A 12,388-nucleotide genomic window follows, 5' to 3' on the forward strand; every position below is an offset into this window, starting at 1 on the left:
AAAAATCATGCAGATCACTATTCATCCAGACAACTTGGCATAAGTCCTTACCACGGTGTTGCTGCTTGGAGTTAGGTTGAAGCTAGGGTTAGGTTTTGAGTTGGGTTAGGTTTAGGTGTAGGTGTAGGTTTAGGGTTAGGGTTTGGTTGAAGCTAGTGTTAGGTTTGAGCCAGCATGTGGACGGACATGAGTCTAAGGTTTGAGGATATATAATTAATTCTCTGTCTGTACTGGCCTGATTGACCCCTATTTCTAGTCCAGAGAGAGAACAACATACAATAAAATGTGTTTAACATATTTTGTTCTTCTTTTTTTTACTAAAACATTTTAATCATGTTAATTTGTAGCAGATTCTGTATGGCAGATTCTCAGTAGGTTTCCATAGTCCATTATTATGACAGCCTGGCTGGCCTACACTTCCAATGAGAGGGAGAGAGAAAGAGAGAGAGTGTGTGTTTGGGTACTGTGGGATTCTTTAATCAGTTTGGCTCATTAGACAGGTCAGAGTCTATGTTTGTGAGAGAGAGTGGAGTGTAGAGACTTTAGAGGGGGAGACGGAGAGAGGAGTGAAGAGAGAGATAGAGACCGGAGACATTATCACCACCTACCACTAGAGGGTGACTAATACACCGTTTTGTTAGTTTATCATTCTTACATTCATGGCAACAAAACAAACCCAGCAGAAACCCTGATGTCCTGTGTCTTTCAGGAGTCAATTGAGTCTGCCATGAGAGGACGTGCTGTAGTGTTCAGGAGTCCATTGAGTCTGTCATGAGAGGATGTACTGTGGTGTTCAGGAGTCTATTGAGTCTGTCATGAGAGGATGTGCTGTGGTGTTCAGAAGTCTATTGAGTCTGTAATGAGAGGATGTACTGTGGAGTTCAGGAGTCTATTGAGTCTGCCATGAGAGGATGTGCTGTGGTGTTCAGGAGTCTATTGAGTCTGTCATGAGAGGATGTGCTGGGGTGTTCAGGAGTCTATTGAGTCTGTCATGAGAGGATGTGCTGTGGTGTTCAGGAGTCTATTGAGTCTGCCAAGAGAGGATGTGCTGTGGTGTTCAGGAGTCTATTGAGTCTGCCATGAGAGGATGTGTTGTGGTGTTCAGGAGTCTATTGAGTCTGTCATGAGAGGATGTGCTGTGGTGTTCAGGAGTCAATTGAGTCTGCCAAGAGAGGATGTGCTGTGGTGTTCAGGAGTCTATTGAGTCTGCCATGAGAGGATGTGCTGTGGTGTTCAGGAGTCTATTGAGTCTGTCATGAGAGGATGTGCTGTGGTGTTCAGGAGTCTATTGAGTCTGTCATGAGAGGATGTGCTGGGGTGTTCAGGAGTCTATTGAGTCTGTCATGAGAGGATGTGCTGGGGTGTTCAGGAGTCTATTGAGTCTGTCATGAGAGGATGTGCTGGGGTGTTCAGGAGTCTATTGAGTCTGTCATGAGAGGATGTGCTGTGGTGTTCAGGAGTCTATTGAGTCTGTCATGAGAAGATGTGCTGTGGTGTTCAGAAGTCAATTGAGTCTGCCATGAGAGGATGTGCTGTGGTGTTCAGGAGTCTATTGGATCTGCCATGAGAGGATGTGCTGTGGTGTTCAGGAGTCTATTGAGTCTGCCATGAGAGGATGTGCTGTGGTGTTCAGGAGTCTATTGCGTCTGTCATGAGAGGATGTGCTGTGGTGTCTTTTGGAAGGAAGCTTGACTGCATCATTGTGACATCACAGGCAGAGAGAGAGAAGGCTGGATAACACTCAGTCTGCCTCCTCCAATGGCACCCTATTCCCTATAGTGCACTACACAGCCCTATGGGCCCTGGTCAAAAGTAGTGCACTATGTAGGGAATAGGGTGCCATTTGGCATGGAGTCTCAGACTTGAATCATTGGTCCTGGAGACTGCAAGTTGTTCATACGGTATTGTTTTTAATGATTAACCTTGTACTGCAGTGGGCTAAATCAGGGTCACACAGAGTGTTTCCTGGTAATCTTAAACAAATCTACTTTGAAACAAAAGTATTCACCTCACACACATGGTTATGAGCTTAAACAAAGAAGACAGCTCTACCATGTCAGATGTAGAGTTGAAATGTATTCACTTTTGAGTTTGTATCCCAATATCACACTTTGTATGCAGAAGACTGAAATATATCAAAACCATTTGACATAAAAAAGCAGATTTTCAGCGTTTAAACAACAATGTTTACTAATTATGAAATTATGAAAAATATTATTAGCATTCCACTCATGAGGACACTAGGTAATTTGACTGCAGGAAAGTGGTAGCTACACAGCGATTTTATTGTGAACCCATGGCTTTTCCCGCAAACAGGTTAAACCAGTTTTCTGATTATGCTTACATGGGGTCAATGTCACCACATTTGACCAGAAATGACAGTATCCTTAATAAATCAGTAACTAAAACTTTACAAAGTCACTTGACATTGGGGAGGTGAATACATTTTTTCCCAAGGTTTCTTTCTCAGCACAAAGAAAATCTCACTGACTTGACATGTTCTGGTAGTGAATTCAAGCTGCAAGGTAAGGATCCTACCAGGGATTTTTCATGTATGATGTTGGTAGAATGTTGAAGTTGGGATAGTAGTAAAAGACCGGTGTGTAAATGACTAAGATTTAAGACTCTCGTCAATTAGGGAGCTTTGTTTCTTTGTTGTGTGTTTAGTTGTACCTTTACCTTCCTATTGTTGGCCATCTGGAAGGATTCTGTATGGAGGAATGGTCTAAGATCTCTCCCAATGTGTTCTCCAACTCATAAAATATTTTAGAAAAAGGCTCAGTGTTATCGTCGCCAGGTGAGGTATTGAAAGGTATTTAAAACAGGTTGTCAATCATTTTGACTAATACCATTTTGAGATTATTTTTATTACTTGTTCAACCAAATCTCGTTCTCTGAGCAATTGTATTACTATGAAATTATATCATCAAAAAATGTAGCATACAATATAGGTCAGTATTTGAATGATTTATTTTATAGATTAATTTCCGCTCATCTTTATCTTTATCAAGGGTGTCAATAATTTCAGACGCCAGTGTAGATTTTAAAACCACAGCATTTCACTTGGACCTTCTTTTTTTATATTTTCAGAGAAATTTTTAACAAACACAGCCCAAAAAGAAAATTTGAATTAAAAACCGGTTCAGCCCCTGGTTAAACCGTGATCATGCAGAGTTACTCCACCTCAAGAATTGCAATTGGCGAAAGGCTCGGCACACGCATACTCAGGCTGACTGGCTCTCGTTCAGGCAGATAAGAAATAAATGCACTCAGGCTATCCTGAAGGCCAAAGTTAGTTACCTAAATTAAGGAGCAATACTCTCTCTGTGGGTCTAACCCCAAGAAGTTCTGGAAAACAGTTAAACACCTGGAGAGTAAACCCTCCTCCTCTTAGCTGCCCATGTCCCTTAAAGTTGATGGTGTGGTTGTTACTGACAATTTCTTTACATTTTATTTCACCTTTATTTAACCAGGTAGGCCTGTTGAGAACAGGTTCTCATTTACAACTGCGACCTGGCCAAGAAACAGCAAAGCAGTGTGACAAAAACAACAACACAGAGTTACACATGGGATAAACAAATGTACACAATAGAAAATCTGTATACAGTGTGTGCAAATGAAGTAAGGAGGTAAGGCAATAAATAGGCCATAGTGGCGAAGTAATTACAGTTTAGCAATTTACACTGGAGTGATAGATGTGCAGATGAGGATGTGCAAGTAGAAATACTGGTGTGCAAAAGAGCAGAAAAAAACAATAAACAAATATGGGGATGAGGTAGGTAGTTGGTTGGATGGGCTATTTACAGATGGGCTGTGTAGAGCTGAAGCGATCGGTAAGCTGCGCTGACAGCCGATGCTTGAAGTTAGCGAGGGAGATATAAGTCTCCAACTTCAATGATTTTTGCAATTCGATCCAGTCGTTGGCAGCAGAGAACTGGAAGGAAAGGCGGCAAAAGTAGGAATTGGCTTTGGGGGTGACCAGTGAAATATACCTGCTGGAGCATCCATGGATGTTGCTATGGTGACCAGTGAGCTGAGATAAGGCAAAGCTTTTCCTAGCAAAGACTTATAGATGACCTGGAGCCAGTGGGTTTGGCGGCGAATATGTAGCGAGGACCAGCCAACGAGAGCATACGGGTCGCAATGGTGGGTAGTATATGGGGCTTTGGTGACAAAACGGATGGCACTGTGACAGACTGCATCCAATTTGCTGAGTCGAGTGTTGGAGGCTATTTTGTAAATGACATTGCCGAAGTCAAGGATCGGCAGGATAGTCAGTTTTACGAGGGTATGTTTGGCAGCATGAGTGAAGGAGACTTTGTTGTGAAATGGGAAGCCGATTCTAGATTTAATTTTGGATTGGAGATGCTTAATGTGAGTCTGGAAGGAGAGTTTACAGTCTAGCCAGACACCTAGGTATTTATAGTTGTCCACATATTCTAAGTCAGAACCGTCCAGAGTAGTGATGCTAGGCGGGCGGGTGCGGGCAGCGATCAATTGAAGAGCATGCATTTGGTTTTGCTAGCGTTTAAGAGCAGTTGGAGGCCACGGAAGGAGTGTTGTATGGCAATGAAGCTTGTTTGGAGATTAGTTAACACAGTGTCCAAAGAAGGGCCAGATGTATACAGAATGGTGTCGTCTGCGTAGAGGTAGATCAAAGAATCACCCGCAGCAAGAGTGACATCATTGATATATACAGAGAAAAGAGTCGGCCCGAGAATTGAACCCTGTGGCACCCCCATAGAGAATGCCAGAGGTCCGGACAACAGGCCCTCCGATTTGACACACTGAACTCTATCTGAGAAGTAGTTAGTGAACCAGGCGAGGCAGTCATTAGAGAAACCAAGGCTGTTGAGTCTGCCGATAAGAATAGGGTGATTGACAGAGTCGAAAGCCTTGGCCAGGTCGATGAAGACGGCTGCACAGTACTGTTTTTTTATCGATATTGGTTATGATATCGTTTAGTACCTTAAACGTGGCTGAGTACCTTAAATGTGACCAGCTCGGAAACCAGATTGCATAGCAAAGAAGGTACGGTTGGATTTGAGATGGTCGGTGATCTTTTTGTTCACTTGGCTTTCGAAGAATTTAGAAAGGCGGGGCAAGATGGATATAGGTCTGTAACAGTTTGGGTCTAGAGTGTCTCCCCCTTTGAAGAGGGGTATGACCACGGCCACGTTCCAATCTTTAGGAATCTCAGACGACACAAAAGAGAGGTTGAACAGACTAGTAATAGGGGTTGCGACAATGGTGGCGGATAATTTTAGGAAGAGAGGGTCCCGATTGTCTAGCCCAGCTGATTTGTACGGGTCCAGATTCTGCAGCTCTTTCAGGACATCAGCTGTCTGGATTTGGGTGAAGGAGAAGTGGGGGGGGGGGCTTGGACCAGTTGCTGCGGGGGGTGCAGAGCTGTTGGCCAGGGTTGGGGTAGCCAGGTGGAAAGCGTGGGCAGCCGTGGAGAAATGCTTACTGAAATTCTCGATTATCGTGGATTAATTGGTGGTGACAGTGTTTCCTTTCCTCAGTACAGTGGGCAGCTGAGAGGAGGTGCTCTTATTCTCCATGGACTTTACAGTGTCCCAAAAGTTTTTGGAATTAGTGCTCCAGGATTCAAATTTCAGTTTGAAATAGCTAGCCTTTGCTTTCCTAACTGACTGTGTATATTGGTTCCTGACTTCCCTGAGAAGTTGCATATCGCGAGGACTACTCAAAGCTAGTGCTGTGCGCCACAAGATGTTTTTGTGCTGGTCAAGGGCAGTTAAGTCTGGAGTGAACCAAGGGCTATATCTGTTCTTAGTTTTTTGAAAGGGGCATGCTTATTTAAGATGGTGAGGAAGGCACTTTTGAAGGACAACCAGGCATCCTCTACTGACGAGATGAGGTCAATATCCTTCCAGGATACCCGGGCCAGGTCGATTAGAAAGGCCTGCTCGCAGAAGTGTTTTAGGGAGCGTTTGACAGTGATGAGGGGTGGTCGTTTGACCTTGGACCCATAACGGACGCAAGCAATGAGGCAGTAATCGCTGAGATCGTGGTTGAAAACAGCAGAGGTGTATTTAGAGAGCAAGTTGGTCAGGATGATATCTATGAGGGTGCCCATGTTTACGGATTTGGGGTTGTACCTAGTAGGTTCCTTGATAATTTGTGTGAGATTGAGGGCATCTAGCTTAGATTGTAGGACGGCCAGGGTGTTAAGCATATCCCAGTTTATGTCACCTAGTTGTACGAACTCTGACGATAGATGGGGGGCAATCAATTCACATATGGTGTCCAGGGCACAGCTGGGAGCTGAGGGGGGTCTATAACAAGCGGCAACAGTGAGAGACTTATTTCTAGAGAGATGGATTTTTAAAAGTAGTAGCTCGAACTGTTTGGGCATAGCCCTGGATGGTATGACAGGCTAACTCTGCAGGCTATCTCTACAGTTAGTTGCAACTCCACCCCCTTAAGCAAGTTCTATCTTGATGGAAAATGTTGTAATTGGGGATGGAAATGTCAGAATTTTTGGTGGCCTTCCTAAGCAAGTATTCAGACACGGCTAGGACATCAGGGTTGGCGGAGTTTGCTAAAGCAGTGAATAAAGCAAACTTAGGGAGGAGGCTCCTGATGTTAACATGCATGAACCCAAGGCTTTTCCGGTTACAGAAGTCAACAAATAAGAGCGCCTGGGGACACATGGGGCCTGGGTTAACCTGTACATCACCAGAGGAATGGAGGAGGAGTAGGATAAGGGTACGGCTAAAGGCTGTAAGAACTGGTTGTCTAGTGCGTTCGGAACAGAGAGTAAAAGGAGCAGACTTCTGGGCATGGTAGGATAGATTCAGGGCATAATGCACAGACAAGGGCATGGTATGGTGCGAGTACAGTGGAGGTAAACCTAGGCATTGAGTGACGATGAGAAAGGCTGCATCTCTGGGAGCGCAAGTTAAGCTAGGTGTGGTCTCCGCATGTGTGGGGGGGGGGGCAAGGGAGCTAACCGAGGCATGTAGAGCGGGACTAGGGGCTCCGCAATAAAACAAAGCAATGAGAGCTACCCTGAACAGCAATATACAAGGCATATTGACATTAGAGGTAGGCATAAAGCAATCCCAGGTGTTGATTGGGACTGCTAAGACAACAACGGGTAAACAGCTAAGACAACAACAACGGGTAAATGGCGATGAATGGGCAGAGAGGGTCAGTTAGCTACACACAGGGCCTGAGTTTGAGGCTGGGGACGACAGATAAACAAAATGAAGAACCGTGTTAATGAACAGTCCAGTTGGCATCAACTGTGTAGCCGATTGATCATAGGGTCCAATGAGCAGCAATGGACGAAACAGGGAGTATATAATTTTAATGGTAGGTTTATTTGAACAGTGAGAGACAGAATAACAACAAAAATATCCAGCAAAAACGCATGTCAGAAATGTTATGAATTGATTTGCATTTTAACCTCTATGGGCTAGCGTCCCACCTACTCAACAGCCAGTGTAGTCCCGTGGCTCAATATTCAAATACCTTAGAAATGCTATTACTTCAATTTCTCAAACATATGACTATTTTACACCATTTTAAAGACAAGACTCTCGTTAATCAAACCACACTGTCCGATTTCGAAAGCAAAACATTAGATTATGTCAGCAGAGTATCCAGCCAGAAATAATCAGACACCCATTTTTCAAGCTAGCATATAATGTCACATAAACCCAAACCACAGCTAAATACAGCACTAACCTTTGATGATCTTCATCAGATGACAATCCTAGGACATTATGTTATACAATACATGCATGTTTTGTTCAATCAAGTTCATATTTATATAAAAAACCAGCTTTTTACATTAGCATGTGACTAGCATGTGACTAGCATTCCCACCGAACACTGCCGGTGAATTTACTAAATTACTCACGATAAACGTTCACAAAAAGCATAACAATTATTTTAAGAATTATAGATACAGAACTCCTCTATGCACTCTATATGTCCGATTTTAAAATAGCTTTTCGGTGAAAGCACATTTTGCAATATTCTCAGTAGATAGCCCGGCATCACAGGGCTAGCTATTTAGACACCCAGCAAGTTTAGCACTCATCAAAGTCAGATTTACTATAAGAAAAATGTTATTACCTTTGCTGTCTTCGTCAGAATGCACTCCCAGGACTTCTACTTCAATAACAAATGTTGGTTTGGTCCAAAATAATCCATCGTTATATCCAAACAGCGGCGTTTCGTTTGTGCGTTCAAGACACTATCCGAAAGGGTAAATAAGGGTGACGAGCATGGCGCAATTCGTGACAAAAAAATTCTAAATATTCCATTACCGTACTTCGAAGCATGTCAACCGCTGTTTAAAATCCATTTTTATGCCATTTTTCTCATAAAAAAGCGATAATATTCCGACCGGGAATCTGCGTTTAGGTAAACAGACAAAAAAAAAGAAAGCATTCGGTCGACTCGGGCACGCGCCTAAGCCCAAAGTACTCTGAGCGGCCACTTGCCAAAAGCGATAAAGTGTTTCAGCCAGAGCCTGCCTCGATATCGTTCAGCTTTTTCCCGGGCTCTGAGAGCCTATGGGAGCCGTAGGAAGTGTCACGTTATTGCAAAGATCCTCAGTCTTCAATAAAAAGAGCCAAGATGAAACACAACTTCTCAGACAGGCCACTTCCTGCATGGAATCTTCTCAGGTTTTGGCCTGCCATATGAGTTCTGTTATACTCACAGACACCATTCAAACAGTTTTAGAAACTTTAGGGTGTTTTCTATCCAAAGCCAATAATTATATGCATATTCTCGTTACTGGGCAGGAGTAGTAACCAGATTAAATCGGGTACGTTTTTTATCCGGCTGTGTCAATACTGCCCCCTAGCCCTAACAGGTTAAAACCTCTCTGGGACATCTGGGCACACTATCAACAGGCAGTGATATAGCAGGGCGGCAAATTCAAAACAACAAAAATCTCATAATTCAAATTTCTCAAACATACAAGTATTATACACCATTTTAAAGATAAGATTCTCCTTAATCCAACCACAGTGTCCGGTTTCAAAAAGGCATAAAATTAGATTATGTTAGGACAGCGCCGAGACAAGAAAAATCACACAGCCATTTTCCAAGCAAGGAGAGGCATCACAAAAACCAGAAATACAGCTAAAATTAATCACTAACCTTTGATGATCTTCATCAGATGACACTCCCAGGACTCAATGTTACAAAATACATGTATGTTTTGCTTGATAAAGTTCAAATTTATATCCATAAACCCCATTTTACATTGGCGCGTGCACTCCGGTGAATGAGCACATCAATTTACAAAAATACTCATCATAAACGTTGATAAAATTTACAACAGTCATTGAAAGAATTATAGATACACTTCTCCTTAATGCAACCGCTGTGTCAGATTTTAAAATAGCTTTACGGCGAAAGCACATTTTTCAATATTCGGAGTTCAGAGCTCAGCCATCAAAGCAAGCTATACCCACCAAGTTCTGGAGTCAACTAAATTCAGAATTAGTATTATAAATCTTCCCTTACCTTTGCTGATCTTCGTCAGAATGCACTCCCAGGACTCCCACTTCCACAAGAAATGTTATTTTTGCTCGAAAAAATCCATATTTATGTCCAAATACCTCCGTTTTGTTCGCGCGTTCAAATCACTAATCCAAAGGCATAACGCGAGAGCGCAAAACCAGCGACAAAAGGCAAATAGTTCCATTACCGTACTTAGAAACATGTCAAACGATGTTTACAATCAATCCTTAGGGTCTTTTTAACATAAAACTTCCATAATATTCCAACCGGACAATAGCGTATTCATTACAGAGGAAAAAGAGGAGCGGCGCGCCAGTGTGCCCGCGCAGTAAACAACTCACTGGTCCCAGGCAGTCCACTGATTAACTGAGCTCCTATTCTCTGCCCAGTAACAATAGACGCATGAAACAAGTTTCTAAAGGCTGTTGACAGCCAATGGAAGCCTTAGGAAGTGCAAAATGACCCCACAGACACTGTAGTTTGAATAGGGATTACATAGAAAAACTACAAGTCACCTCCTGGTTGGATTTCTTCTCAGGTTTTTGCCTGCCATATGAGTTCTGTTATACTCACAGACATCATTCAAACAGTTTTAGAAACTTCAGAGTGTTTTCTATCTACTAATAATATGCATATCCTACCTTCTGGGCCCGATAAGCAGGCAGTTTAATTTGGGTACGTCTTTCATCCGGACGTCAAAATACTGCCCCCTATCCTAGAGAAGTTATGTCAGGATTCCTATTTGACTCAGCCATGCCTCCTTGCTCATCCAACATTTCCTCATCTCCTACCCCTTCTAATACGACTAGCCGTGATCCTTCTCCCTCTTTTTCCCCTGCCCCGCTACAATATGTACATGTAGGTTGAGTTATTAAAGTGACTATGCATATATAATTTCAGAGAGTAGCAGCATTGTAAAAGAGTGTGTGGGGGGGGCAATGCAAATAGTCTGGGTAGCCATTTGATTAGATGATCAGGAGTCTTATGGCTTGGAGGTAGAAGCTGTTTAGAAGCCTCTTGGACACTAGACTTGGCTCTCCGGTACTGCTTGCCGTGCGGTAGCAGAGAGAACAGTCTATGATTAGGGTGGCTGGAGTCTTTGACAATTGTTAGGGCCTTCCTCTGACACCGACTGGTATAGAGGTCCTGGATGGCAGGACACTTGGCTCTAGTGATGTACTGGGCTGTACACACTATCCTCTGTAAGCGCCTTGCGGTCAGAGGCCGAGCAGTTTCCATACCAGGCAGTGATGCAACCAGTCAGGATGCTCTCAATAGTGCAGCTGTATAACTTTTTGAGGATCTGAGGACCCATGACAAATCTTTTCAGTCTCCTGAGGGGGAATAGGTTTTGTTGTGCCCTCTTCACAACTGTCTTGGTGTGCTTGGAACATGTTAGTTTGTTGGTGATGTGGACACCAAGGAACTTGAAGCTCTCAACCTGCTCCACTACAGGATGACCATCCTACCCATGGTAGATTATGGAGACGTAGTTTATAGATCGGCAGATAAGGGTGCTCTCGAGCGGCTAGATGTGCTTTACCATTCAGCCATCAGATTTGCCATCAATGCTCCATATAGGACACATCACCGCACTCTATTCTCTTCTGTAAACTGGTTATCTCTGTATACACGTCGCAAGACCCACTGGTTGATGCTTATTTATAAAACCCTCTTAGTCCTCACTCCCCCCTATCTGAGATATCTACTGCAGCCCTCATCCTCCACATACAACACCCGTTCTGCCAAGCACATTCTGTTATAGGTCCCCAAAGCACACACATCCCTGGGTAGCTCGTCTTTTCAGTTCACTGCAGCTAGCGACTGGAACGAGCTGCAACAATCACTCAAACTGGACAGTTTTATCTCAATCTCTTCATTCAAAGACTCAATCATGGACACTCCTACTGACAGCTCTGGCTGCTTTGCATGATGTATTGTTGTCTCTACCTTCTTGCCCTTTGTGCTGTCGTCTGTGCCCAATAATGTTTGCACCCTGTGCTTCTGCCATGTTGTGTTGCTACCATGTTGTTGTCATGTTGTGTTGCTACCATGTTCTGTTGTCATGTGTTGATGCCATGCTATGTTGTTGTCTTAGGTCTCTCTTTATGTAGTGTTGTGTTGTCTCTCTTGTCATGATATGTGTTTTGTCCAATATTTGTATTTCATTTATTTTTATTTTTAATCCCAGCCCCCATCCCCGCTGGAGGCCTTTTACCTTTTGGTAGGCCGTCATTGTAATAAGAATTTGTTCTTAACTGACTTGCCAAGTTAAACAAAAATAAATAAACGTTTAGATCCAATGCAACTTTTTGTAAAAAAAATGATGGATTTGATTGCACGTACATTTTCTCAACAGTTGAAAAGTATCACAGTAACATGGAGATCAGATGGACAATAAAACATAAAGACAGAAGTTTTAAACGTAGACTCAGGGTCATACTCCTTAACATCTAAGAGCGTTGAAGCTGGAGAATAAACTTCTCCGCTGTTTTTGTCCCGTAGCAACCAGGTTGTAGCAGCGTGAAGCGAACCTTGGCATGTGCACAGATATTCTGAGTGAGAGCAACGTCTGGCATCTGCTGTGCTGAGTCTACCTTTAGAATAGACAAATGTTTAATACATATATTGGCTCTTTGTTTTAGGGGTCAATACTCTCAAATTAGTCTCTGAGAAGAGCGAGGAGAGGGGCACTGCCTCTAAAATGAGTCTCTCTGGGGAACATGACACCAAAGCTAAGAGGTGAGATGACAATGTTGTTTAAGAATTTATTAAGTGTTTATTTCCAAAACGCATGTTTGCTTTTTCATCAGAAATGTTTACTTATGGGTACCTTCATTTGTGGGTAAAATATTACTGTTCTAAGTTTTTAATT

At 43.0% G+C, this 12,388-nt stretch overlaps 1 protein-coding gene across 1 annotated transcript in view; it reads left to right on the forward strand.

Moving 5' to 3' along the window:
- Positions 1 to 2,431: 2,431 nt before the first annotated feature.
- The window catches only part of LOC123743530 (NLR family CARD domain-containing protein 3), a 29,738-nt gene continuing 19,781 nt past the window's right edge, over positions 2,432 to 12,388 (forward strand). The window contains exons 1-2 of the mRNA XM_045721276.1: positions 2,432 to 2,525; positions 12,159 to 12,255. Coding sequence (XP_045577232.1) covers positions 12,218 to 12,255 — 38 coding nt within the window. The 5' untranslated portion in view covers positions 2,432 to 2,525; positions 12,159 to 12,217. The remainder of the gene's footprint in view (positions 2,526 to 12,158; positions 12,256 to 12,388) is intronic.

This window comes from Salmo salar, chromosome ssa06 (assembly GCF_905237065.1).
Source record: "Salmo salar chromosome ssa06, Ssal_v3.1, whole genome shotgun sequence".
Taxonomy (NCBI): Eukaryota; Metazoa; Chordata; class Actinopteri; order Salmoniformes; family Salmonidae; genus Salmo; species Salmo salar.